This window comes from Anoplopoma fimbria, chromosome 13 (genome assembly GCF_027596085.1).
Source record: "Anoplopoma fimbria isolate UVic2021 breed Golden Eagle Sablefish chromosome 13, Afim_UVic_2022, whole genome shotgun sequence".
NCBI classification, from domain to species: domain Eukaryota; kingdom Metazoa; phylum Chordata; class Actinopteri; order Perciformes; family Anoplopomatidae; genus Anoplopoma; species Anoplopoma fimbria.
The window spans coordinates 961,752-985,351 of record NC_072461.1 but is presented as its reverse complement, the minus strand read 5'-3'; the positions used below and the strand labels follow the sequence as shown (position 1 = coordinate 985,351).

The window sequence follows — 23,600 nt, the reverse complement described above, 5'->3', positions numbered from 1 at the left end:
CAGCCACTGCGTCAGCCACTGTTGCCTGGTAAGTCCTCTTTGTGCGGGCCAATGAACAGGCCAACTTTGATCTGAACGTGGATTAAAGTTAGAAATAGAATCAAATGCCAATATGCTACAATTTTTGTTCGTTATCTGTAATAAACCACATTCACACCACTAGTGAAAACTTTAAACCATTCATGATTAAGGTGTTTACTTGTAACATGATTAAACTAACTCTGGTAAAAAGGGGTGCCATGTACAAAAACACATCAAAAGAAACCCAAATGGTTGAAGAAAAACAGCTTAAAATAAATAAAAAATCAAAGAGAAGAAAAGAAAAGTGATACGAGTTAAGTGAAGAACTAGCTTATGTCATTATTGCATTTCAAAACATTTCTTTACAAAACAGATTTCTGTATTATAAAGTAAGCAACCATCAAGGTCATAGAATATCCTACTGTTGCTATTTTGTGGACTGAGAGTAAATCAGCTACATTTCTTAGAGTTTAAGTTTACTTCACCAAACAAGTATACTCAGCATTATTCTTGCATTACTGTGTTGACAAATTCACAATGGCAGGCAGGCACACCCCACAGTTACTAAGTGACAACACAAACACATGAACTCAAGAGAAAGAAAAGCTCAGGCCTGTGAGTATTCTAAACTCCAAGATATTAAAATAACTGCTTATATATTGTTGTTAAAGAAGGGAACATATTATATTGCCTTATATTTCTCTCATTATGCCCAGACATTATGAGTACATAAAATGTTTGTGTTGATAATAACAATTAACAGTAAAAACCAAAATAAAATACATTATAATACATTTAACACGGCAGTAAGGTTGACAAAGCAGATAAGAAAACACATTTGAGTAAAATCGATTGTATATCTCACCACAATATGTAAAATGTTTTTTTCTTTTTAGACAAGAAGAATGTCACACAGGTTAAAGTTACAGTCCTATCAGAACCCCACCAGGTAACCTTTGTGATTGAGTGACTCTGTTGTGTATGTATTTTTGTGTATGTATTACTTTTTTTATTATTATTTATTTTATTTTATTTTTAGTTGTTATGTTTTTTACTTATTTTATATACTTGTTTTGATTTTGTTGTTATATCTCTTGTTAGTTTTTGTGGGACTAAGAAAGGATTATCTTATCTTTTCTATTTCTATTTCATTTTTTGTTTATTATTATAGTGTTTTTATTCTTACTCTATTTTGATTTCCCTTGACAACGTAAAGCCTCATGTTATAAAGATAAATATCAAATAAACTAACATAAAGTACATTTTACATTTTTTATCTATTTTAACCATTAAAACTATTACAGTACCTTCATATTTCCACCTTCCTTAGTTCCTGTGGGTCACTAATTCAATTCTAAAATCAATCTGTGTCCAAGAGGTAGATAAGTTTTATTCACCCCCACTGATGGGATGGAAATACAATTGGGACCCACGAGCAACCTTTGTAACACCGCTGTAAATCACATTGATCACATTAGTCCTTTATCCACAATAGTATCAGACAGGATGACACAGAATGCACAGGGACATGAAGTCAGTGAGAGATCTGGTGTGTGGATGACCTGAGGGTATGAAACCAATGCAGTGCACAGCATCTCATTACGTCTTCATTATTCAGCCAGGTGAATGAATGCTTAAAATTAGTTTTTATTCCTCAATCTACTGCCTCCAGTCATAGAAAATGCCAACTTTTTATCATTTGCAACACCTATAACACATTAACGAAAAAATCAATAAGAACGAGCTTATAAACTTTAAGAACAAATAGCTTGTTTTTCTGTTTCTGTTTACTTCCTGATCAAGGCCTGACGTCTTGGAGGGTGGTCTGAGTGGTCAGGAGAGGACACTGGCTGTGCTGCTGGAACAGGCCTTCAGGATCAAACAGGAGGTGGCAGCAGGTCTGCAGTCAGCTCAGGGCTCCGTCCAGGTCGAGGCACTGTCCCGCAGGCTGCTGGAGAACCACATAATGACCATCACACGCATTGTCAAGCAGCTTAGCGTGGACTTAGAGGTATTCAAGTGGGTTTGTCTGAAATATCTTCTCGTTATGTGGATCAAGTCATTGTCTATCTGTGTGGATTCCCTTTCTCTCTACCTGTCTAGTCCTCTGTTCTCACTCTTTCTTTCATCTGCTTTCCTTTCCTCTCCTCTCTTTTGATGTGCAGCACACATCCAGACACACACACACACACACACACACACACACACACACACACACACACACACACACACACACACACACACACACACACACACACACACACACACACACACACACACTCATGCCCTGCAAACTCACAGTTGATTTGATTACACCTGATAGAATGGTGCAGCGCCTGAGTAAAAGCCTGCCTGACTCCTCGTCAACATCAGCTCCTGGATATTTTGTCTGTATAAGCAGAAACTAATGATGTACACAGTATGTGGTTGAATAAATATTTTTCAGCAAAGGACATATTAGTAGTTTTACAAGTATTTGTTATTTGTACGTATTAAAATAAGGGACAGAAAGAGATTCAATCGTCATCTTTAGTTCTCTGCCAGGTTCCAAACAAACAAATAAATATATTAAATGCTTTATTTGTAGATTTTTTGTTTCATTTGTATTTTACTGCTGATTGACATAAACGTGAAATAGACAAATAGGCTGTCTTTGTTCTGAGCAGGCCCTGGAGAGACAGATCACCCAGCGAGACTCCATCGCCTCTGGAACCACAATGGCTGTTCAGAGCCTGGACCAGAAGAACGTGGCTGGCATTGGAGACCTGAGAGGCAGAGTAGCCAGGTATGCACACCAGGCCAAGGTCAAATAACGTCTGCAAACACTGAGGTAAAAACTGTTAAGAGTGTTAACAAATAAAGCAACGTAATGACTGCCAAGTGCTAGCACATTAAAAAGCATTATTTGGAGGGATTGTGCAATTATTTATCACACCCAGGTCTGGTGCACAAGTGATTTGATGGATTAACTTTTCTTTGCTTTTATCCTACTTATTTTATCTTCTTCTAATGAAGTGAAATTGTACAGTCTCACAACTTCCCAGACAGACAGACAGACAGACAGACAGACAGACAGACAGACAGACACACACACACACACACACACACACACACACACACACACACACACACACACACACACACACACACACACACACACACACACACACACACACACACACACACACACACACACACACACACACACACACAGTATATACACATAATTATTTCCTTCTCACCAGAGTGAAGGAAGTAAAGTAGGCTTGAACACATTCTAGCTGCCGAATAACACTTGTTCATTATTTGTTGTCTGTGCAGATCACACTTATTAAATTGGGTTGTTGCAGACAGGTTGTCATCATTAGAGTGTATTAGGATTGGTGTTTTTGCGGTGTGGTGACCTGAAACATCCCTGACAATAATGTAATTTCTCATCAGACAGTAGATTAATGATTTTTTGTGAACATCTTATTTCACAACTGGCCTGCCTCCTCCTTGGTGTTTAAGAGATCAGTGGTGAGAGGGGATATTGCCTATTGCTCAACAAACAGCTGATTTATGGTCCAATAAAAGCTGTAGAAAAAAACCTCATCTACTCAGCTTAATGACCTCTTGTGCGTTGGTCATAAATAATCAAGCAAGTCGAGGGCCAGTGGTTCTCGATAAATGATATTGTTCTATGAAACCCTTTATTCAAACGCTGTAGTGGTCTACAGGGGATATAACCCTGATTTCACACCGCTGATAATTAGGGTCAGCACAGTTCATTCTTATTACATAATCTGAACAGAGAACATGTTGATGTAAGATGTTGCATAAGAGGCTGTAAAGTATTTTTCCACAACCTGCTTATTGTGTTTGGTGAAAAATCTATTAAAATACTAAAATAATTATTTTTTCATCAGTAATTCATCAATACATGCAAACGTATCCACTGATACGTTCAGATGTGTTAAGTGAGCATTCAAAGGATCAAAGATCACTGCTTAGGATTCAGCAGAGCTTTCTTCTGGCTGCCATTAGCTCCCCTTGGAAAGTACTGATAAGGGCATCTGTCTGTCTGTCTGTCTGTCTGTCTGTCTGTCTGTCTGTCTGTCTGTCTGTCTGTCTGTCTGTCTCCCGTCTGAACTGTGTGTGCTTCATATATCACCTTCTCCCTGTTGTCTCCAGTCTTCGCTCATCAACCTGATTTCACACCTTTCCTCAACTCCCTCCCATCCCACTATCCTCAATCAGTTGTCCCTCTCTGCTTTCCCACCTGTTATGTCAGGTGTGATGCCAGCATCGCCAAGCTGAGCATTGACATGAGCTCTGGGGAGCGACGGGTGATCAGACTGCAGCAGGAGGTGGCAGAGCTCAGGTCAGCCGTGGACGTACGGCTCAAAGAGCTGGAAGTCAAGGTGAGCGACGGTGCGCAAAGACAGAGAGTTTGGAAGACGAAACGCAAGGCAGCACTTTAGACGACACTATATACAAAGTATCTAAAACCAGTGCCAAAAGAATCTTCATTAGTCTTTAAAAGTAAATTCTTTGATACATACTTGGACAATTATTCTTCATCTGTGTGAAATTCAAGACATCAAGAAATTTGTAACCATTATAGCTGCAGAATATGTCATGAATTGTTAAGATTTTCAGACTCACCTGCATAGCTGTAGACAATTAATCTTGTTGTCATATTTCTTAAATTATGAGATTTTACAGTAAATAGCAAAGTCTACTACCCTAACTAAATCCCATCAGCTGCCTTTACACACACACACACACACACACACACACACACACACACACACACACACACACACACACACACACACACACACACACACACACACACACACACACACACACACACACACACACACACACACACACAGATAGTGTTGAGCCTGGGGTTCATTTGAATACTCCAGTCTCAAATTTAGAAATGATGTTCTCATTTGGGAATTTATTTAGGTATAAAAAGGAATATTACATTTATTAAATGCTGCTTGCATGAAGGAAATACTAATCTGACAATATACACAGGGGGAGTATTTGCTGTTTACCCTAAAGCAGATGGCTGACTGTTTGGCAGATGAGTTGGAGCCTACTGCTGCTTTGTGAGACCCTATCAAGTAACGTCAGGGGCTCAACCACAGACTATGAAAGAAGGAAATGTGATGTGAAATTAATTCAAATGGGGATGTCTCCATAAACAGCTCTTACTGCCCTTTAGGGTATTTTTTTCTCCACAAGATAAATATAATAAAAACTTTAAAAAAAACTGGATGCACATATGTCAAATGTTATAATACTCTCCATCACTTTACTAAATCCAAAACCGACCACAACTGCCCTCAACAACACTCACCTCACACTGCGTCAGCCGGCACTCAGTTCTGTTGGTGGCACAGGGGGGTAAATCATTGTGATGGCAGCACATTAGCTGTGGAGCAGTGGTCAAGCATGTGCCATAAAGATAATTGAAAAAGCAGAGAAAGTGGGTCAACGCTATTACTCCCAGTCCTGACCGGCCACAGGAGTGGTGCAGCAGCTCCACCAGCTCGACTCAGCAGAAACCGCAGAGGGTAAAAGTCAGATCTTGGAGGCAAAACCACAAGATGCTCCAACTTAACGTAATAGCACGTGTGTGTCTGTGTGTGTGTGTGTGTGTGTGTGTGTGTGTGTGTGTGTGTGTGTGTGTGTGTGTGTGTGTGTGTGTGTGTGTGTGTGTGTGTGTGTGTGTGTGTGTGTGTGTGTGTGTGTGTGTGTGTGTGTGTGTGTGTGTGTGTTTTCTCTTTCAGCTTTATCACGACCTGTGGAAGCTGGAGGCCTTATTGTCGGAGCATTCCCAGGGACAAAAGATCTCTATGGCTGATCTCCATACACAAGTTAAACTACTAGAAGCCAGGTAATGCCATTAGTTCAAGAGGAAGCACAATCCAAAAACAACTGGGTTACTTGTTATAATGCTAAGTCATGTATTAGTTTCATTTCTTATATCGTTTGCTCTCAAGGGCTGACCTCGCTCCACAGTGGTGCTTCTGTACATTTACAGCAACATAGTTAGCAGTGATAAGGAGAAACATAGACAAAAAAATGTCTCATGACTTATACTGCACAGCAACACATCCTATCTCATCATAATCATGATTTTTGCAGACATTCAGGATTCACCTGATTACCAAACCTATGTGTTTGGGCTGCTGCTAAACATGCAAACACTGAAAAGTTGTATTATAAATCAAGCATTAACATAAGGATATTTTTTTCCCACAATAATTGGCTAGTGTTCCTTTAAAAATGCTCTGTTAGACAGGTATGTTGACAAAACTTTTAATTTAACATGTCTTTATAAACATGAGTTTGCTTTCTTTTTAAAAAATGTCTATTTCTTTTCCAGACTTTAGTTTCTTGAAAACTATACTGATATTAAGTTTGCTGCTTGTCATTGGGATATATGGACATTTTCTTCTCTAATTTGCCTTTTAGCAGCGCTCTGCAAGCCATGATTTATGTTCCCTTTGCCATTCTGCCCAGAATCTAATATAATAATCTATGAGTTACTAATTAACTTGTCAAATAATATCTCCAGTCAGTCCTAACTCTTTACAGCTGGGCATTTCAGAGTCATGGCCATCTCAACTTTTGATGCCAGAGGCAGAGAACAGCTCCATCTAACAAATTAGCTCAATTGTCAGCAATATGCTAAATGAGTCATATGGTTTTACTATGGTGGAAACAGAGAAACATGAATGATTAATATCCTCTTTGTATTACTATAGTAGATATGTAATGGAAACAGGGTCACTGACCATGTAACAATAGATGAAAAGCAACAGTGTCTGTGTTTCTGAGCCAGTTAGAATAATAATCAAAAAAGTATTTATCAATATTATACCGAGCTATTCAGCTATCCATTGGGCTCCTTGTTTATTCACTCTCTAAACCTGCCTTGTCTTTTGTGTTTCCAAGTCATTTCAAAGCAAACACATCTGATTTCTGATGGTCTTTCACGAACCCTCAAACCACAGAGAGACCTCAGTAGATGTTGCATCCTCCTGCCTTTTTGTTAAACATCAAAGTCAAACCCTATCAGCTCTCTGACCACCCTGTTTATTTAAGATATACTGGGTCACAACTTAAAGTACCAATTTTGTGAGAGGCAACTTAAGCACAGTATTAAGTGCCTCAAAACAAAAACAACTTTAAAACCCTCCTCTATGATGCCTACCCACATGACATTCAATAGAGTTACTACTCACAGTTGATGCCACTGACAAACAAGTCACACATGCTTGAAGTTTCTGATAGGGTTAGGAGTATGATTTTCCTCCATGGGGAAAAGCAGATTCTTGAAGCTCAGCTGACACTGCCAACCCAGCTGTCCTGCTGTCTAGATCATGCCTGGCCAAACAACTGACAACATTATCCAGATTAAACTGTCAGTGCTGAGTTATAAAGGCAGTGTCTCATACCAGCATAGCTGAATAGATAAATTCATTTGTAGCAGGAGTACGATATGCATTGCAGCCAAACACAAACACACACATATAAAGTCCTGACATTTGCCTCATTCATTTTCTCATTTAGGACAAATCCCTTGAATTGGTGGAACGGAAGTCAATTGATTTGAGCTTCCGATATGTTTAATATATATATAAGAACACTTTGATGAGACACTGCGTAATGTGTCTTATGTTACAATACAGCCCACATCGCACTGAGTGTCTCAGGTTGCAGCTTTCATCTGAGACATTTTAACATTCTTGTCCCAATGGGCTTATGTAAGTAACGTGAGCTACCTACAGTCATATAAATGGCAACCGGGTCCAATATTACAGGGAGAGGGAGATTTGTTTTTCCCCCCGAAACAAACACAGTGTTCAGAGCTACAAAAAGGCCATGAGATCAACATCAAGTGTTTCTGAAGTGTTCATGCAGCATCATTCCACCACAAGAACGTGAGTTTGTGTGTCTCTACGCACAAATAGCAGCAGCACTCAACCACAGAGTAACCGTGTTCTGCCTGCTGCGGCTGGCATCAACCTCCATCAACAAGGGGGTGCCAAAGTATTGGTTATGGAAAGAGACAAATTCTTATTCCAGAGCCAAGCACAAAGTAGTGCCAAGTAGGAGCTGTATATAATGGGCTTACATTTACAGCAAGCAGTGCAAAGGCTTCCAGCTAGTTGCCAGTCTGTCATTCATTTTTTTTCAAATGTATAAACTAATCTAATCTACTAATGGCATTCTAGGTTTAAAAGAAAACAGCTATTTGCAACAATTTCCATCTGTGACTGTATTTCTTTTCTTTCTATTCCTGATTTCTTTGCAGGATGTCAGGTGAACTGAAGGAAGTCAAGGAGCAGACAGATTCGCTGAGGAAGCAGACAGAACAGCAGCTCAACAGCTTGAACCAGACTCATACGGAAAGCAGCCAGCAGCTCCGCACACAACTGCAGGACGAAATGGTACCGCAGCATCAGTTAGTTGATATCAGTTCTACCTACAGTTTATGCAGTTATGTTCACAAAAACACCATTCAGGTAACAGGCAGGCCATATTCAGATATGGTATGTCTGTAATCTGTATATTTCCTTCCTTTGCCTTTTCATGCCTCTACATTTTAAAGAAATAACCATGAAACCTGCAATGTAATTACACACTTACAGTTACAGTTATAAAAAGTAATATGGTTATGAATTTGTAAAGCTTGAATGTTGCATCATCGTCTGACTACAAATGATCTTTTAGTTAAGCAGTGCAGATATTAACAAAGATCTGTCTGTGTTAAAAACAAGCAAAAACCCTGATGCAGTTCATATTGACCCATATCATTTTTATTTAAGTGCAAACTTAATCTGTCCACATTTAGGTCACATTTTAACCAAACCTTTTATCTGGCATGATTCCAGCGTGGTGGTAAAGCTCCTTAGTAGTTCTGTTAAAGGAAAGTGGGGATGGCTTCAATTTCAACATCAGTCAAATATCTAAGCTTCCTTTCTTAGCAAAAATCATTGACCTCTCAGACGCATTTGAGACCGTTGATCATAGAGTCCTGATCCACAAACTACAGTCTAAAGGTTTGGGTGAAGCCACACTTGGTTCTGCTGGGTTTTTACAAATATTTAGGAATTTGGCTTGACAGCAAACTGCTGCCACATCTACACCTGAGTACCATAGTGCATTAGGCTTTATCACTAAAGACACATTTTAGACTCATCACTTTTCTCTGTATCACACGGTTGGATAGACTTCCTTACAGCTCTACTGTTAAAGCTACCTCACATCTCTTCTCTCATTTAAATATAGTATATAGAGTACACGATCCAGTAAATACTTAACCTTAGATATCCTTCATGTTTGCACCAATGTGGTTTCAAGTATTTTGCATAATTTAAATTAAATGCAAACTGCCTCCAGAGTCTTGCTTCCCACTTAGAGAGCTTACAGCTTTATTATCTGCTGTTTTTTTACGAGGATTACTATTCATTGTTTCACTGATTGTGTTCTTGTGAATGTTTCTTGTTCTCAGGTCTCTCTTGGAAAACAGATTTAAATCTCAATGACAGCTCCTAATTAAATAAAGATAGAATGAAATGTCACAATATACAGCATGAGGGTTAAACACTGTCACGCAGTGCTGTACATTTAAAGTCTAAGTTGTGTGTTCTGTATTCAGTTAGAGGCAGAGTCTAGATTAGCTGTCCGGCTACGAGCTCTGGATGCCCGTGTGGAGCAGTTTGAGGCCCAGCGGGATCAGACCGCCTGCATTCAGGCAGATCAGCTGAAGCGCTCTGAATCTAAACTCGTCAAAAGAGTGACCTCAGTGGAGAGCAGCCTTCGTCATGAGCTGCAGCTGCTCAAACAGGAATACCACAAAGGTGGGTGATCAATGTCTATAACTCGCTGTCATCAGTGAGTAAACACACACACACACACACACAAACACACACACACACACACACACACACACACACACACACACACACACACACACACACACACACACACACACACACACATACTGCATATAGGCACGTCAAGTATATAATGCACATGCAGAAAAGCTTCACAAAAGAGTCAGAAAAAGAGATACTGTTCACAGTTAGTCATAAATAGAAGTGACGTGACTACTCCACTAACATTCACTTATATATAACTGTTTATACTCAACATAACTGTCTGAAATATATAGATTTAAATTATGGCAAACAAATAAAGCATGTAGAATTAAACCATGAAAAAAAACAAAAAACTAACATTAGCTCCCATTCGTAAATGCAAATACAGCAGTGCTTTTAGCCAGATTAAATAAGACAGATGTTAGCTACAGCTGCTGTTAATGCAACCACAAAGTTAATGGGTCATACAGTAGGACAAGCCATAGGAATACACAATACAGCTCCGCTCTGCATCAAGCTGCTGTTGACGTCCATCCCCATCTCACTGCCAGCTGTGAGCTCATTTACTGGGAGCTTTGGCAAAAGATCTCAAACCTTCCCCACTTTCTGTGATCGTCTTTCAGTCTCCAGCGCTTATTAAAGTGTTGACAAATAGAGAAGTAGTAAATAAACACAGGAGAAAACTGCTCTATGAATCATCGCTCATCCACTGCTCTCAGTGTAAGAGAGCCATCCATCCATCGCACTATTCGAAGTTCAGGATGAAAAGATGGAAGGAGATGGTATCAGAGGGGAGAAAAGCAATAAATATTTGATTAGTGTCGTAAATAATCACGGCCAGACAGGCGGGGAGTCAGAAAAAGATGGAGAGAGATTTAATACCCCATCATTGTACCAGAAGTTTATCCCTCCACATCACAGCTCAGACACTGGCTATAACTTCGAAGAGTGCATGCAATATTGAACAATATTTCCATTTTCGGCAGCATGTTCTTAAGTACCGATGAAGTCATGATAACTGATGATTTAATAATTTTAACCAGAGATCAATAATAGAGATCAGTAGGACATTAGTAAAAGTGATCCTCTGTACACGCTGCTTCTCTTTGGAACAGGGTTCCTGTCTGTGCATGATGCAATTGCGTCCCTGAGGCAGATAGGTGACATCAAATCCCGCCTCGACAAGGAGAAGCTTCAGAAGGATATCAGGCACGTCTGCAGCAAGATGGCTCAATGACTTGTGACACAATGAACTTCCTTTCCTTTATTCCTTTATTGAGCTGGTCAGAACTGGAGAGGAGCTGTTCGTTACTGGCACACCAATCGATTCAAACTCTTTTCAAAACCAAAAACCATGCCAGTCAGTGATTCTGTTTCATCACTGGCATCATTCATATCATATTCTATGAGCCCCCAGCTATTAAGACTCAATCACTCTTTGAAAATCAGAGGAATTATCTTTTGAATGGAAATTCAATACCTTTTGTGAGATGTTCGGGAACTTGGATTACACACAGATTTGTCAATGACATTTAATTTTGTGAAATTCAAAAAGGTAAGAAGATTTACTCACTCATCAGATTTGTCACTTGAGATGAGAACATTATTGTGTTAAGATTGTGACAATATTATCACCTTTTTATTTTAAACAAATTAAAATGAAATTATATATTAAATGTTATTGTATTGATCATCACACACACACACACAAGTAATGTGATTAAAATATGTCTGAATTGCGTTTCGAGATAGTACTACAGTTGTAGATGACATCCTATAATGTGTAATTTTAATTGGAAACGTCTGACAGAAACTTGATTTTACTAACATAGGTTACAAGTCAAAGATGTATAGTTATTGATAATAGCAAAGAGCAGAAGAAAACTCCTGCCGAAACCCGGGATCGAACCAGGGACCTTTAGATCTTCAGTCTAACGCTCTCCCAACTGAGCTATTTCGGCTTTCTTGTAAACTAAAATGTAAAGAGAGTTGGTAATGACTCAGGCCAACCCATAATGGAACGATACATATATACGGTTTTACTCTTGTTCACCTCATGCCCATCATAAGGCTGCACACCTGGAGTTATGAACCTACAGGTGACTGAGTGATAAGATATGTCCCTCAGGAGTAGGTAGAACCTAAACCCAGAGCTAAAGGAGAGTGAGCATTGGATTTACATCTGATGGACTGAAACACGACTCCAAACAATTGTATGTGTAAATGTTTGCTAATAAATTCGCCATATCGATTTTAAAGGTGACAATATGTAAGTGTTTACTGCTGCCCTCATGTGGTCACAATGTGTTAATGCAGGTTTGAGCTAAGGTCAATACAATGACTACTGTAGACTATAGTAGAGCAGTGGTTCTCAAATGGGGGTACGTGAGATTTTTAAAAAATATATTTAAAATTAGCATCCATTCAAAAATCCTTTAAAAATTGTTATTTAATAAATATTAAATAAAATATAAGTGTAAGTTCATAAACTGAATTTAATGCAACAATGCAATCGTCAGTGTTGACAGTTTAATAAATCAGACACTGATGGCAGAGCGCATTACATTGTACATTACATCTTTATTTCAACCAACAAATGCTTTGCTGGTTAGGGCCACCATCAGACTCTAACTAACATTCATGCAACAGTATTACATCTTGAGAACCACTGTAGTAGAGGATCCTGTATATAGGATTCTATATAGGATTCTTATATATACAGTACCAGTCAAAAGGTTGGACACACCTTCTCATTCAACTACTTTGAAGAATCTAAAATATAAAACATATTCTGGTTTGTTGAGCATTTGTTTGTTTACCACATAATTCCATATGTGTTCCTTCATAGTTTGGATGTCTTCAATATTAATCTACAATGTAGAAAAAAAAAATGAAGAAAAACCATTGAATGAGAAGGTGTGTCCAAACTTTTGACTGGGTACTATATATATATATATATATATATATATATATATATATATATATATATATATATATATATATATATATATATATATATATGCCTTGCCAACCTTTTCCCTCCATGTGTGTATTGGACCAAACAGTCTTGAAACTTCTGCACGGATCAAGATGAGGGACAGGCTATAATCCTATAATCATACTAGAAATTAATAATGTCTAAAGATGTGCAGGGGTAATGTGTTTGTTACCGTAGGCATCACACACTTAGGCTGATACACAGCACGATTTAATATATCAAAATTCATACATTTGAATGTACAAAAAGTATGAATTGATTGCTTGATTAAAGACATTCACGCGTTATTCTTACTATTTGACAAAGTAATTTTCAATCATTAAGTACTGTCTTTATCAATTCAGTAATTTAATGACACTGGAGTTAATTTGTCCTGTTTCGGATATTCCATGAAAGCATCGATGTGAAAAGTTATAGATGGCCAGTACGGGGATCGAACCCGCGACCTTGGCGTTATTAGCACCACGCTCTAACCAGCTGAGCTAACCGGCCATGAAAGGGGTTATTGACGTCATCGAACAGGTAAATAAAATCGAAAACAGGAAGTAAAACTTATTGGTCAAATAGAGAGGGTGACTCCTCACTGACAGTAAGGTCTTCATGCTTTAACGTTCAAAGGCTTTTTATTTTGCTAGTTTTATAGAAAAAGTCAATGAAATATCCAGGGTGCACCAGGAGCGACATAACGTTGAGTTAAAGTTGAATAGATCTTATTAATAAAGGAAAAGTAACCTCCTCTGGCCTCTGTATACTTAAAACAGTATTCCTCTGCAGGTATACTACCTGCCATCAAGTTTTCTTGACTAAGAATAAGCAGCATGTAAGCGCAACATCCTCTGAGATAACTGAGCTCTAGATGGCTCCATGTAGACACTGGAATGGGCCCCTCTTTCAGACAGGGCCTAAAGATGAGGAATGGTGGGCCACTAAAGCAGCAACCACCTTAAGGTTCTTAACATGCCAGCTGGTATTATGTTTTGCTACATATTCCCAGACAAAAGTACAACTGATCATATCACCAAAACCAGTTACTACATAGTTGGCAGTGGCTCTTGGCCAATTGATAACCCAGGATCTTTCTAAATCATACAGCTGGCAGGAACCGTAATACATACAGTACATAAATCTAAATGCAGTTATATATCACTGCAAAAAAAAAAAGCTTTAATATTGAAGAGAAATTCCTGTAAACTCCAAAGGATTTTTCTTTTGCTAATTGCTTGACAACCTTTGGGACACAAAAGCATAAATGATGGCCAGTACGGGGATCGAACCCGCGACCTTGGCGTTATTAGCACCACGCTCTAACCAGCTGAGCTAACCGGCCATGAAAAGGGGTGTATGACGTCATCAGACAGGTAAATAAAACCTACTAAACAGAAAGTAAAATTTACGGATCATACAGAGAGGACGACTCCTCACTGACAGTAATGTCCTTCCTCACTGACGAGACTGCGCAGGTGCTCATCCAGGCTCTGGTCATCTCCCACGGCCATCAGACCTCTGGAGCTCGTCCAGAAAGCTGCAGCACGTCTGGTGTTCAATGACCCAAGTTCTCTCACACAACTTCCCTTCTCCGTTCTCTACACTGGCTCCCTGTAAGAGCATCCAGTTTAAGACTCTGGTGCTAGCCTACAGGGCAGTGAAAGGAACAGCTCCTTCCTATCTCCAGGCCTTGGTCAAGCCCGACCACTTCGCTCTGCGGCCTTGGTTGCCCTGTGGCTCAGAGGTCCCTGCAGCCGATCCACCTGGTCACAGCTTTTCTCTGTCCTGGCCCCTCAGTGGTGGAATGAACTCCCCACTGACCTCAGGACAGCAGAGTCGCTGCCCATCTTTAACCTCACCTCTTCAAGAAGTACTACCCTGAGCCTTCCTCGTAGCACTTATTGCATTGGTATTAGTTTGTTGCACTTATTGTATTCATATTAGTTTGTTTCACTTACTGTATTCTTCTAGTTTGTTGCATTTACTGTAATTGCCTCTGCACTATACTTTTGCTCTGGTTTATGCTTTAAGATGCTTGTTTAAGAAAGGAGATGCACTTATGACTTCTGGTGACTAGTAGTTCTCTTGAATACCTATGTTGAATACACTTCCTGTAAGTCGCATCTGCCAAATGACTGTAATGTAATGATAAGCCAGGATCTTTCTAAATCATGCAGCTGGCAGGAACCGTAATACAGTACATAAACCTAAATGCAGTTATATATCAATGCAAAAAAAGCTTTAATATTGAAGAGAAATTCTTTTTTTTGCTAATTGCTTGACAACCTTTGGGACACAAAAGCATAAATCATGGCCAGTACGGGGATCGAACCCGCGACCTTGGCGTTATTAGCACCACGCTCTAACCAGCTGAGCTAACCGGCCAGTAAAAGGGCTGTGTGACGTCATCAGACAGGTAAATAAAACCTAATTAACAGAAAGTAAAATTTACAGATCATACAGAGAGGACGACTCCTCACTGACAGTAAGGTCTTCATGCTTTAACGTTCAAAGGCTTTTTATTTTGCTAGTTTAATAGGAAAAGTCAATGAAATGTCCAGGGTGCACCAGGAGAGACATAATGTTGAGTTAAAGTTGAATAGATCTTATTAATAAAGGAAAAGTAACCCCATCAAGTTTTCTTGACTAAGAATAAGCAGCATGTAAGCGCAACATCCTCTGAGATAACTGAGCTCTAGATGGCTCCATGTAGACACTGGAATGGGCCCCTCTTTCAGACAGGGCCTAAAGATGAGGAATGGTGGGCCACTAAAGCAGCAACCACCTTAAGGTTCTTAACATGTCAGCCCATATGATGTTGATATGATGATATGCAGCTGGCAGGAACCGTAATACAGTACATAAACCTAAATGCAGTTATATATCAATGCAAAAAAAGCTTTAATATTGAAGAGAAATTCTTGTTTTTTTTGCCAATTGCTTGACAACCTTTGGGACACAAAAATCATAAATCATGGCCAGTACGGGGATCGAACCCGCGACCTTGGCGTTATTAGCACCACGCTCTAACCAGCTGAGCTAACCGGCCCTGAAAATAGAACATGTGACGTCATCAGGTAGGTAAATGAAACTTACTGAACAGAAAGTAAAACTTAAGAGAGAGCGACTCCTCACTGACGGTAAGGTCTTCATGCTTTACTGTTTAGAGGCTTTTTATTTTGCTAGTTTAGTAGGAAAAGTCAATGAAATGTCCAGGGTGCACCAGGAGAGACATAATGTTGAGTTAAAGTTGAATGGATCACATTAATAAAGACACAGTAATCGAATAAGAGTGCACTCAAACTAGCAAGGATATCAAGATTAAAGTCAGCAGCATTTATTCAGACAACAAAGCACCAAGTACAAGATAAACAGACTTCTGACAACAACAGATACAAGGCAAGTTCCTTTTCAAAGCACCTTTCAGCAACAAGGCTATTAGGAGTGTTTCAAATGAAAAGAACCAATACGCATTAAGACAGCTGAAGAAACTGTCTCCATGGCTTGACTTGTCTCTGTTAAGTTAAAGTTACACCCTGATAGATTGCTCTTAAATCTGTAATAACATGATGCCACATTTCTAAATGTATTTCTCCCCATAACTGTAGAACTTTACAAAACTTGGACAACATCCCTCATCCGTCACATTCCTAAATCAGGATGTCGGTGCAGTTCTCTGGCTGGGAGGTAGTTGACGACGGTGCTTCTTTTCCGGGTGTGGAGCTGGAGGCCTCGCAGAAACCTCAAAACCGGGGCGTCTACACCATGTACCATGGGACCAGTGTGGCCAGTGCACGGCTCATCATCGCCAATGGTTTTAAACAGTCATCAGCGGGCATGCTGGGAAAGGGCGTGTACGTCAGTCGTAACATGAAAAAGGCCTCTAATTATCCATTGAACAGTAACGTAACAGACCGCGTGGTCTTTCAGGTACATGCGCGTGTCGGCCGTGTCAAGCGCATTGACCAGGACAACCATCCCCTGCAGTACACGTGGAGCGCGAATGGCTACGACACCGCCTGGGTGCCCCCCAGGTGCGGCCTCAAAGCCGTGCGCAGTGGCCTAGAGGAGGATTGTGTGTTTGACCCCAAAAGAGTGAAGGTGGTGGGCATTGCAAAGGCCCCAGACGCCACCATACAGAGAGAACTTCAACAGCTTATCTCAAAGGCGTCCAAACAATCTGCACCAGGCGGCGATGCTGCTGCAGATGTGTGTTCACTGTGTAAGAGGAAAACCCAGCAGGGTTCTCCACACATCAGGCAACAGTGCTGGGAGTGTGGGAAAAACATCTGCATCCTCATGTCCAAGCACTTCTGTGCAGCCAAACCCTGACGGCCGTGAGGAAGAATGGTATAGATTAGAATAACGATTCATACTTTAGTTTCCTTACATAAATCAATAACTGTAATAGGTGCAACATGTTGAAATAGGTAATGCTGATAGACATGTTTAAGGGATCTTTTTAAATGATCTACAAATTATTATTCATGAATTGAGACTAGTTTGTAGTTAACCATAGCTCTTATTTTTATTACACTAGCTTTGTATGATCTGATCAGCATGCATTATGGTCACGTGCAATGCTAAATGACTTTTTAACTGTCAAACAGTGGACATCCGCTTTTTACATTTTGAAATATGTAACTGAAGTGACAGAACTTAAGCCAATAAATGTTATTGCTGAATTATCAGACCCATTATGTCTTTGTGTTTGATTTGATTCCATATTTAGTGAAGAGCCTTCAGCCTTAGTTTAACATTTACATACTTTTTCTGTTACAAAAATATGTATGTTGAAGACTAGTAAACGGCTGAATGAAATGAAACATTCATTTTTGCAGATCTCAAAAGGACATGCAATCAAGATGAGAGTTATATATTGGAAATCAAAGCTGTGGTGAAAGCATAAGCGCCAGTAAGTAACATTTGTGATTGTATTTAGTTACTTATTCGTGCGCTGACACAAACTTGTGTGTAATTTAATTTCCAAGGGCAAAGCGATAGTAGTTTCACAATGTAAAGGCCTTGTTCTGACATCACTACTCTGTATGTTATACAAGAAGAAAAAAGGAGAGCAGCTTCTCACAGCACACCCTGTTCGGGTTCTCACTTGGCCTTGCTCCTGACATCATCACCATGACCCGTTTAAGGTGCTAGGGGACTGGGGCAAAAATGAGCTTCTAGGCACACACTCCTGTCCTCCACCTCTGGCCTCTGTATACTTAAAACAGTATTCCTCTGCAGGTATACTACCTGCCATCAAGTTTTCTTGACTAAGAATAAGCACCATGTAAGCGCAACATCCTCTGAGATAACTGAGCTCGAGATAAAATAAGATAATCCTTTATAAATCCCGCTGCGGGGAAATTTACAAGATTACAGCAGCATAGAGGATAGTGCAAACAAGAGACATAGTAAAAAAACAAGATCAAAAATATGTATTATAAATAAGCAAATGAGCAATAAAAAACAGAAAAAAACACTAAAGAATCCACAGTAACTGAAATATTATGGAATGGGCCCCTCTTTCAGACAGGGCCTAAAGATAAGGAATGGTGGGCCACTAAAGCAGCAACCACCTTAAGGTTCTTAACATGCCAGCTGGTATTATGTTTTGCTACATATTCCCAGACAAAAGTACAACTGATCATATCACCAAAACCAGTTACTACATAGTTGGCAGTGGCTCTTGCCCAGTTGATAAGCCAGGATCTTTCTAAATCATGCAGCTGGCAGGAACCGTAACACAGTATATAAACCTAAATGCAGTTATATATCAATGCAAAAAAAGCTTTAATATTGAAGAGAAATTCTTTTTTTGCTAATTGCTTGACAACCTTTGGGACACAAAAGCATAAATCATGGCCAGTACGGGGATCGAACCCGCGACCTTGGCGTTATTAGCACCACGCTCTAACCAGCTGAGCTAACCGGCCAGTAAAAGGGCTATGTGACGTCATCAGGTAGGTAAATAAAACCTAATTAACAGAAAGTAAAATTTACTGATCATACAGAGAGGACGACTCCTCACTGACAGTAAGGTCTTCATGCTTTAACGTTCAAAGGCTTTTTATTTTTGCTAGTTTAATAGGAAAAGTCAATGAAATGTCCAGGGTGCACCAGGAGAGACATAATGTTGAGTTAAAGACTGTGTAGTTGTATAGTATAATGTCTGTGAGTTAGTTTAGTAGTTTATTGTCTGTGTAGTTGTATAGTATGTGTATTTATTGTCTGTGTAGTTGTATAGTATGTGTATTTATTGTCTGTGTAGTTGTATAGTATGTGTATTTATTGTCTGTGTAGTTGTATAGTATGTGTATTTATTGTCTGTGTAGTTGTATAGTATGTGTATTTATTGTCTGTGTAGTTGTATAGTATAATTGTCTGTGTAGTTGTATAGTATGTGTATTGATAGTCTGTGTAGTGTGTATTTATTGTCTGTGTAGTTATGTGTATTTATTGTATAGTATTGTCTGTGTGTTGTATGTGTATTTATTGTCTGTGTAGTTGTATAGTATGTGTATTTTGTATTGTATTTATTGTCTAGTTGTAGTATTGTATAGTATAGTATGTGTATTTATTGTCTGTGTAGTTGTATAGTATGTGTATTTATTGTCTGTGTAGTTGTATAGTATGTGTATTTATTGTCTGTGTCTGTGTAGTTGAGCTGCTGCAACACTTGAATTTCCCCCATGGGGATCAATAAAGGAATATAATAATAAAGTTGAATAGATCTTATTAATAAAATAAAAGTAACCTCCTCTGGCCTCTGTATACTTAATACAGTATTCCTCTGCAGGAATACTACCTGCCATCAAGTTTTCTTGACTAAGAATAAGCAGCATGTAAGCGCAACATCCTCTGAGATAACTGAGCTCTAGATGGCTCCATGTAGACACTGGAATGGGCCCCTCTTTCAGACAGGGCCTAAAGATAAGGAATGGTGGGCCACTAAAGCAGCAACCACCTTAAGGTTCTTAACATGCCAGCTGGTATTATGTTTTGCTACATATTCCCAGACAAAAGTACAACTGATCATATCACCAAAACCAGTTACTACATAGTTGGCAGTGGCTCTTAGATAAGATAAGATAAGATAAGATAATCCTTTATTAGTCCCGCAGCGGGGAAATTTGCAGACTTACAACAGCGTAGAGTAAAGTGCACACAAGAGACATAGAAGAAGACAAGCTAAAAATAAAAAAATAAAAATAAAATAAAACAAGTATTATAAATAAGCAATAAAAAAAATTAAAAAAAAACAGTAGAAAAAAACAACAATAACTGAAATATTATATTTACAGACAGAGAAAAAAAAAACTATTTTTAACTATTTTAACTTTTTTAACTATTATTGCACAGCGTAATGTGTAATGTATTGCACAGGTTTTTATTGTCATGTTATTATTGTCATGTTTTTATTGTCATGTGGTCATGTGGTCTGCTGGGAGCAGAGCTGGTTGTGCAACTCTTGGCCAATTGATAACCCAGGATCTTTCTAAATCATACAGCTGGCAGGAACCATAATACATACAGTACATAAATCTAAATGCAGTTATATACAGGGTCTAAAGATAAGGAATACTGGGAGACTAAAGCAGCAACCACCTTAAAGTTCTTAACATGTAAGCTGATACTATGTTTTGATAGTGTATATTACAAAGGTACAACTGATTATATCACCCAAACCATTTGCTATACATTGGTGGCAGTCCTTGCCCAGTTGATAACCCAGGCTTATCGGACACAAAAGCAAGTGTGGCCAGTTAGTTTGTTGCATTTATTGTCTTCGTAGTAATTTGCCTCTGCACTATACTTTTGCTCTGGTTTATGCTTTAAGATGCTTGTTTAAGAAAGGAGATGCACTTATGACTTCTGGTGACTAGTAGTTCTCTTGAATACCTATGTTGAATACACTTATTGTAAGTCGCATCTGCCAAATGACTGTAATTACATTACATTACATTACAGTCATTTAGCAGACGCTTTTATCCAAAGCGACTTACAGGAAGTGTATTCAACATAGGTATTCAAGAGAACTACTAGTCACCAGAAGTCATAAGTGCATCTCCTTTCTTAAACAAGCATCTAAAAGCATAAACCAGAGCAAAAGTATAGTGCAGAGGCAAATTACTACGAAAACAATAATTGCAACAGACTAATACGAATATAATAAGTGCTACAAACTACTACGAATAGGATAAGTGCAGTAAACAAATACGAATGCAATAAGTGCTACGAGGAAGACTCAGGGTAGTAATGTAATGTAATGTAATGTAATGATAAGTAATGTAATGTAATGTAATGTAATGTAATAATAAGCCAGGATCTTTCTAAATCATGCAGCTGGCAGGAACCGTAATACAGTACATAAACCAAAATGCAGTTATATATATCAATGCAAAAAAAAGCTTTAATATTGAAGAGAAATTCCTGTAAACGTCCAAAGGATTTTTCTTTTGCTGGACACAAAAGCATAAATCATGGCCAGTACGGGGATCGAACCCGCGACCTTGGCGTTATTAGCACCACGCTCTAACCAGCTGAGCTAACCGGCCGCATACGTCATCGTGACGTGTAGAGGCTCATATAACATATAACTCAGCTCATGTTCTCCTGACGACTAAACAGAAAGTGGAAGTTATTGAGCTCCTATGAGGAGGAACGAACACTCCCTCACGGTAAGTTAAAGCTTGAACGACCTTATAACTCAATAGATTTGAGTAGTACGATACTTTTAACTGTATTACTTTTAATGTTAATATAGAAGTCAGTCAACATTCGTCGTTTTACTCACCAACAAATGCGGACATGAGTTGTAAAAGTTGCCTCACTACATTCTTACGTAACAACTTAAATGAGCTTAATTCAAAATGTTGAATTTTCTGCAAATGTAACCGATATTGGCTCAGGTAAAGTGAAGGTAGTGGTTTGTCTCACTAAGCCTTTCCTTACACCATAATAGTATAGTTAAGGTTTTATTAGAATGAACTATAATTAACTACTTAACTATAGCCTACGTCACTTAAAGGGTTAACTCGTACTAACTAAGGATAAGACATTGGATCCTATAGTATTTAGATCACGAATGTTGGTAACTTAGCTCTAATTTCTAATATTATGTACCAAAATACATGAAAGACGTTTGCAAGGTGATGTTGGTGTTGGGCCTTTTACATACAAACTCCTCAGAATATAGTATAATGTTTATAGCAGCAAGGTACCTGGGATTCCTGATTGGGTCACAGAGGAGAACAATGTTCACCACACATGACACAATATCCCCTTAAATACAGCTCCATACATTATGTTTTTGAATACTGGTTATGAAAAGTGTAACCTTATCACTCTCAAATCTGTTTTAACATGATGCCATTTATGTATGATTTTCTCACAGAGCTGCAGCTTTTGAACAGCATCCCCTTGTAAAAAACAAAAACAACGAGATGTCACTGCCGTTCTTTGGCTGGGAGGTGACCTATGATGATGACTCACCTCGTGTTGAGCTGGGGGCCTCTCAGGAGCCCAAAGACAGGGGTCTCTACACCATGTACCATGGGACCTGCATTGCCAGTGCACGGGCCATTATTGCCAATGGATTTCAGCAGTCTTCAGGTGGCATGTTGGGAAAGGGAGTGTATGTCAGCCGTGATAGGAAAAAAGCTGAACGGTATCCATTGCAAAGTAACCCTTCAAACCGTGTGGTCCTTGAGTTACGTGTGCGCATCGGCCGTGTCAAGCGTATTGACAAGGACAACCATCCCATGCAGTACACGTGGAACACGCAGGGCTACGACACCGCTTGGGTGCCCCCCAACTGTGGCATGAAAGCCGTGCCCAGTGGCCTAGAGGAGGACTGTGTGTTTGACCCCAAAAATGTGCAGGTGGTGGGCATTGCAAAGGCGCCAGACACCAACCTGACAGAGCTTCAGCAGCTTGTAGCTAATGGTCTAAGAAATCCTGGCAGAGGAGTTGGGGGTGCAACATCATCTCTTGGTGGTGCTGTGGATGTTTGTTCACTGTGTAAGAGGAAGACACAGCAGGGTTCTCCACACATCAAGCAACCGTGTTGGGGCTGTGGGCAAAACATCTGTACTCTCATGACCAAGCATGTCTGCTCAGCTGGCCTCTGAGAGGGAGTAAGGGCCTGACAAACCGTGCTGGTGAGAAACAGATGGAATAAAGATCCACGCCTGCATGGCCTTCTAAAGAGGTGGAGGGGGAAAGGTTTGAAAAATAAGGTTCAAGTTCACCAAAGAGCTCAGGGTGTAATCATACTTTTGAAATAATTCTCAAAATGTTTACTCCTTCTGTTTGTTTCTTTCTTTTCCTTTTCACAAATGATCTATTAATAATTCACTGTAATGGGTGCAACATGTTATAATATTTACTGCTGCTAATCTTCTAGTACTTTTTATACTATATTGATTATACTTTATATTCCATTCCTGTTTTATTGACGGATCAACATGCGTAAGGATGCAATCAAAATGAAACAATATTTTTGTATTGATCAAGATGCATTTATTTCAGCCTGAATGTGAACATTGGTTACTTTATGCGAAGTCCATTTGAAATACGTGATTAACGTTCATGATTTTGATATGCTGAATTGATTGTGTTTCCTTAAATCTTTATAATGTATAATCAAATAATGATGTATCACCAATAAATGTCATGATACGAGACCCATAATGTCCAGT

General features: G+C 39.1%; 2 protein-coding genes and 7 non-coding genes across 9 annotated transcripts; 2 read left to right on the top strand and 7 right to left on the bottom strand.

Annotated features, from left to right (window-relative positions):
• The first annotated feature begins 926 nt into the window (after window positions 1-926).
• On the top strand, window positions 927-11,151 carry fam81b (family with sequence similarity 81 member B). Its single transcript, XM_054611739.1, has 8 exons — window positions 927-970; window positions 1,825-2,032; window positions 2,688-2,806; window positions 4,295-4,424; window positions 5,811-5,917; window positions 8,345-8,480; window positions 9,692-9,893; window positions 11,030-11,151. The coding sequence occupies exons 1-8, from the start codon at window positions 927-929 to the stop codon at window positions 11,149-11,151; spliced, it is 1,068 nt and encodes a 355-aa protein (XP_054467714.1).
• A 651-nt stretch (window positions 11,152-11,802) lies between these two features.
• On the bottom strand, window positions 11,803-11,875 carry trnaf-gaa (transfer RNA phenylalanine (anticodon GAA)). The gene has a single exon. It is a non-coding gene; the product is annotated as a tRNA-Phe (tRNA).
• Window positions 11,876-13,330: 1,455 nt separating this feature from the next.
• trnai-aau (transfer RNA isoleucine (anticodon AAU)) lies at window positions 13,331-13,404 on the bottom strand. Its single transcript has one exon. It is a non-coding gene; the product is annotated as a tRNA-Ile (tRNA).
• A 761-nt stretch (window positions 13,405-14,165) lies between these two features.
• trnai-aau (transfer RNA isoleucine (anticodon AAU)) lies at window positions 14,166-14,239 on the bottom strand. Its single transcript has one exon. It is a non-coding gene; the product is annotated as a tRNA-Ile (tRNA).
• A 969-nt stretch (window positions 14,240-15,208) lies between these two features.
• trnai-aau (transfer RNA isoleucine (anticodon AAU)) lies at window positions 15,209-15,282 on the bottom strand. Its single transcript has one exon. It is a non-coding gene; the product is annotated as a tRNA-Ile (tRNA).
• Window positions 15,283-15,872: 590 nt separating this feature from the next.
• Window positions 15,873-15,946, bottom strand: trnai-aau (transfer RNA isoleucine (anticodon AAU)). Its single transcript has one exon. It is a non-coding gene; the product is annotated as a tRNA-Ile (tRNA).
• A 57-nt stretch (window positions 15,947-16,003) lies between these two features.
• Window positions 16,004-23,585, top strand: LOC129101804 (uncharacterized). The gene is made up of 3 exons (XM_054611737.1): window positions 16,004-16,037; window positions 16,506-17,212; window positions 22,297-23,585. The coding sequence occupies exons 2-3, from the start codon at window positions 16,558-16,560 to the stop codon at window positions 23,028-23,030; spliced, it is 1,389 nt and encodes a 462-aa protein (XP_054467712.1). The 5' UTR covers window positions 16,004-16,037; window positions 16,506-16,557; the 3' UTR covers window positions 23,031-23,585.
• On the bottom strand, window positions 18,760-18,833 carry trnai-aau (transfer RNA isoleucine (anticodon AAU)). Its single transcript has one exon. It is a non-coding gene; the product is annotated as a tRNA-Ile (tRNA).
• trnai-aau (transfer RNA isoleucine (anticodon AAU)) lies at window positions 21,382-21,455 on the bottom strand. Its single transcript has one exon. It is a non-coding gene; the product is annotated as a tRNA-Ile (tRNA).
• Window positions 23,586-23,600: the final 15 nt, after the last annotated feature.

Excerpts from the sequence above, each read along its gene's own strand:
- LOC129101804 (XM_054611737.1), top strand. The coding sequence starts at position 16,558 with ATGTCGGTGCAGTTCTCTGGCTGGGAGGTAGTTGACGACGGTGCTTCT. Across the intron at positions 17,213-22,296 it reads CCTCATGTCCAAGCACTTCT|CTGCAGCTTTTGAACAGCAT; the intron begins GTGCAGCCAAAC and ends TTTCTCACAGAG.
- fam81b (XM_054611739.1), top strand. The coding sequence starts at position 927 with ATGTCACACAGGTTAAAGTTACAGTCCTATCAGAACCCCACCAG. Across the intron at positions 2,807-4,294 it reads CTGAGAGGCAGAGTAGCCAG|GTGTGATGCCAGCATCGCCA; the intron begins GTATGCACACCA and ends CTGTTATGTCAG. Across the intron at positions 9,894-11,029 it reads CAAACAGGAATACCACAAAG|GGTTCCTGTCTGTGCATGAT; the intron begins GTGGGTGATCAA and ends TCTTTGGAACAG.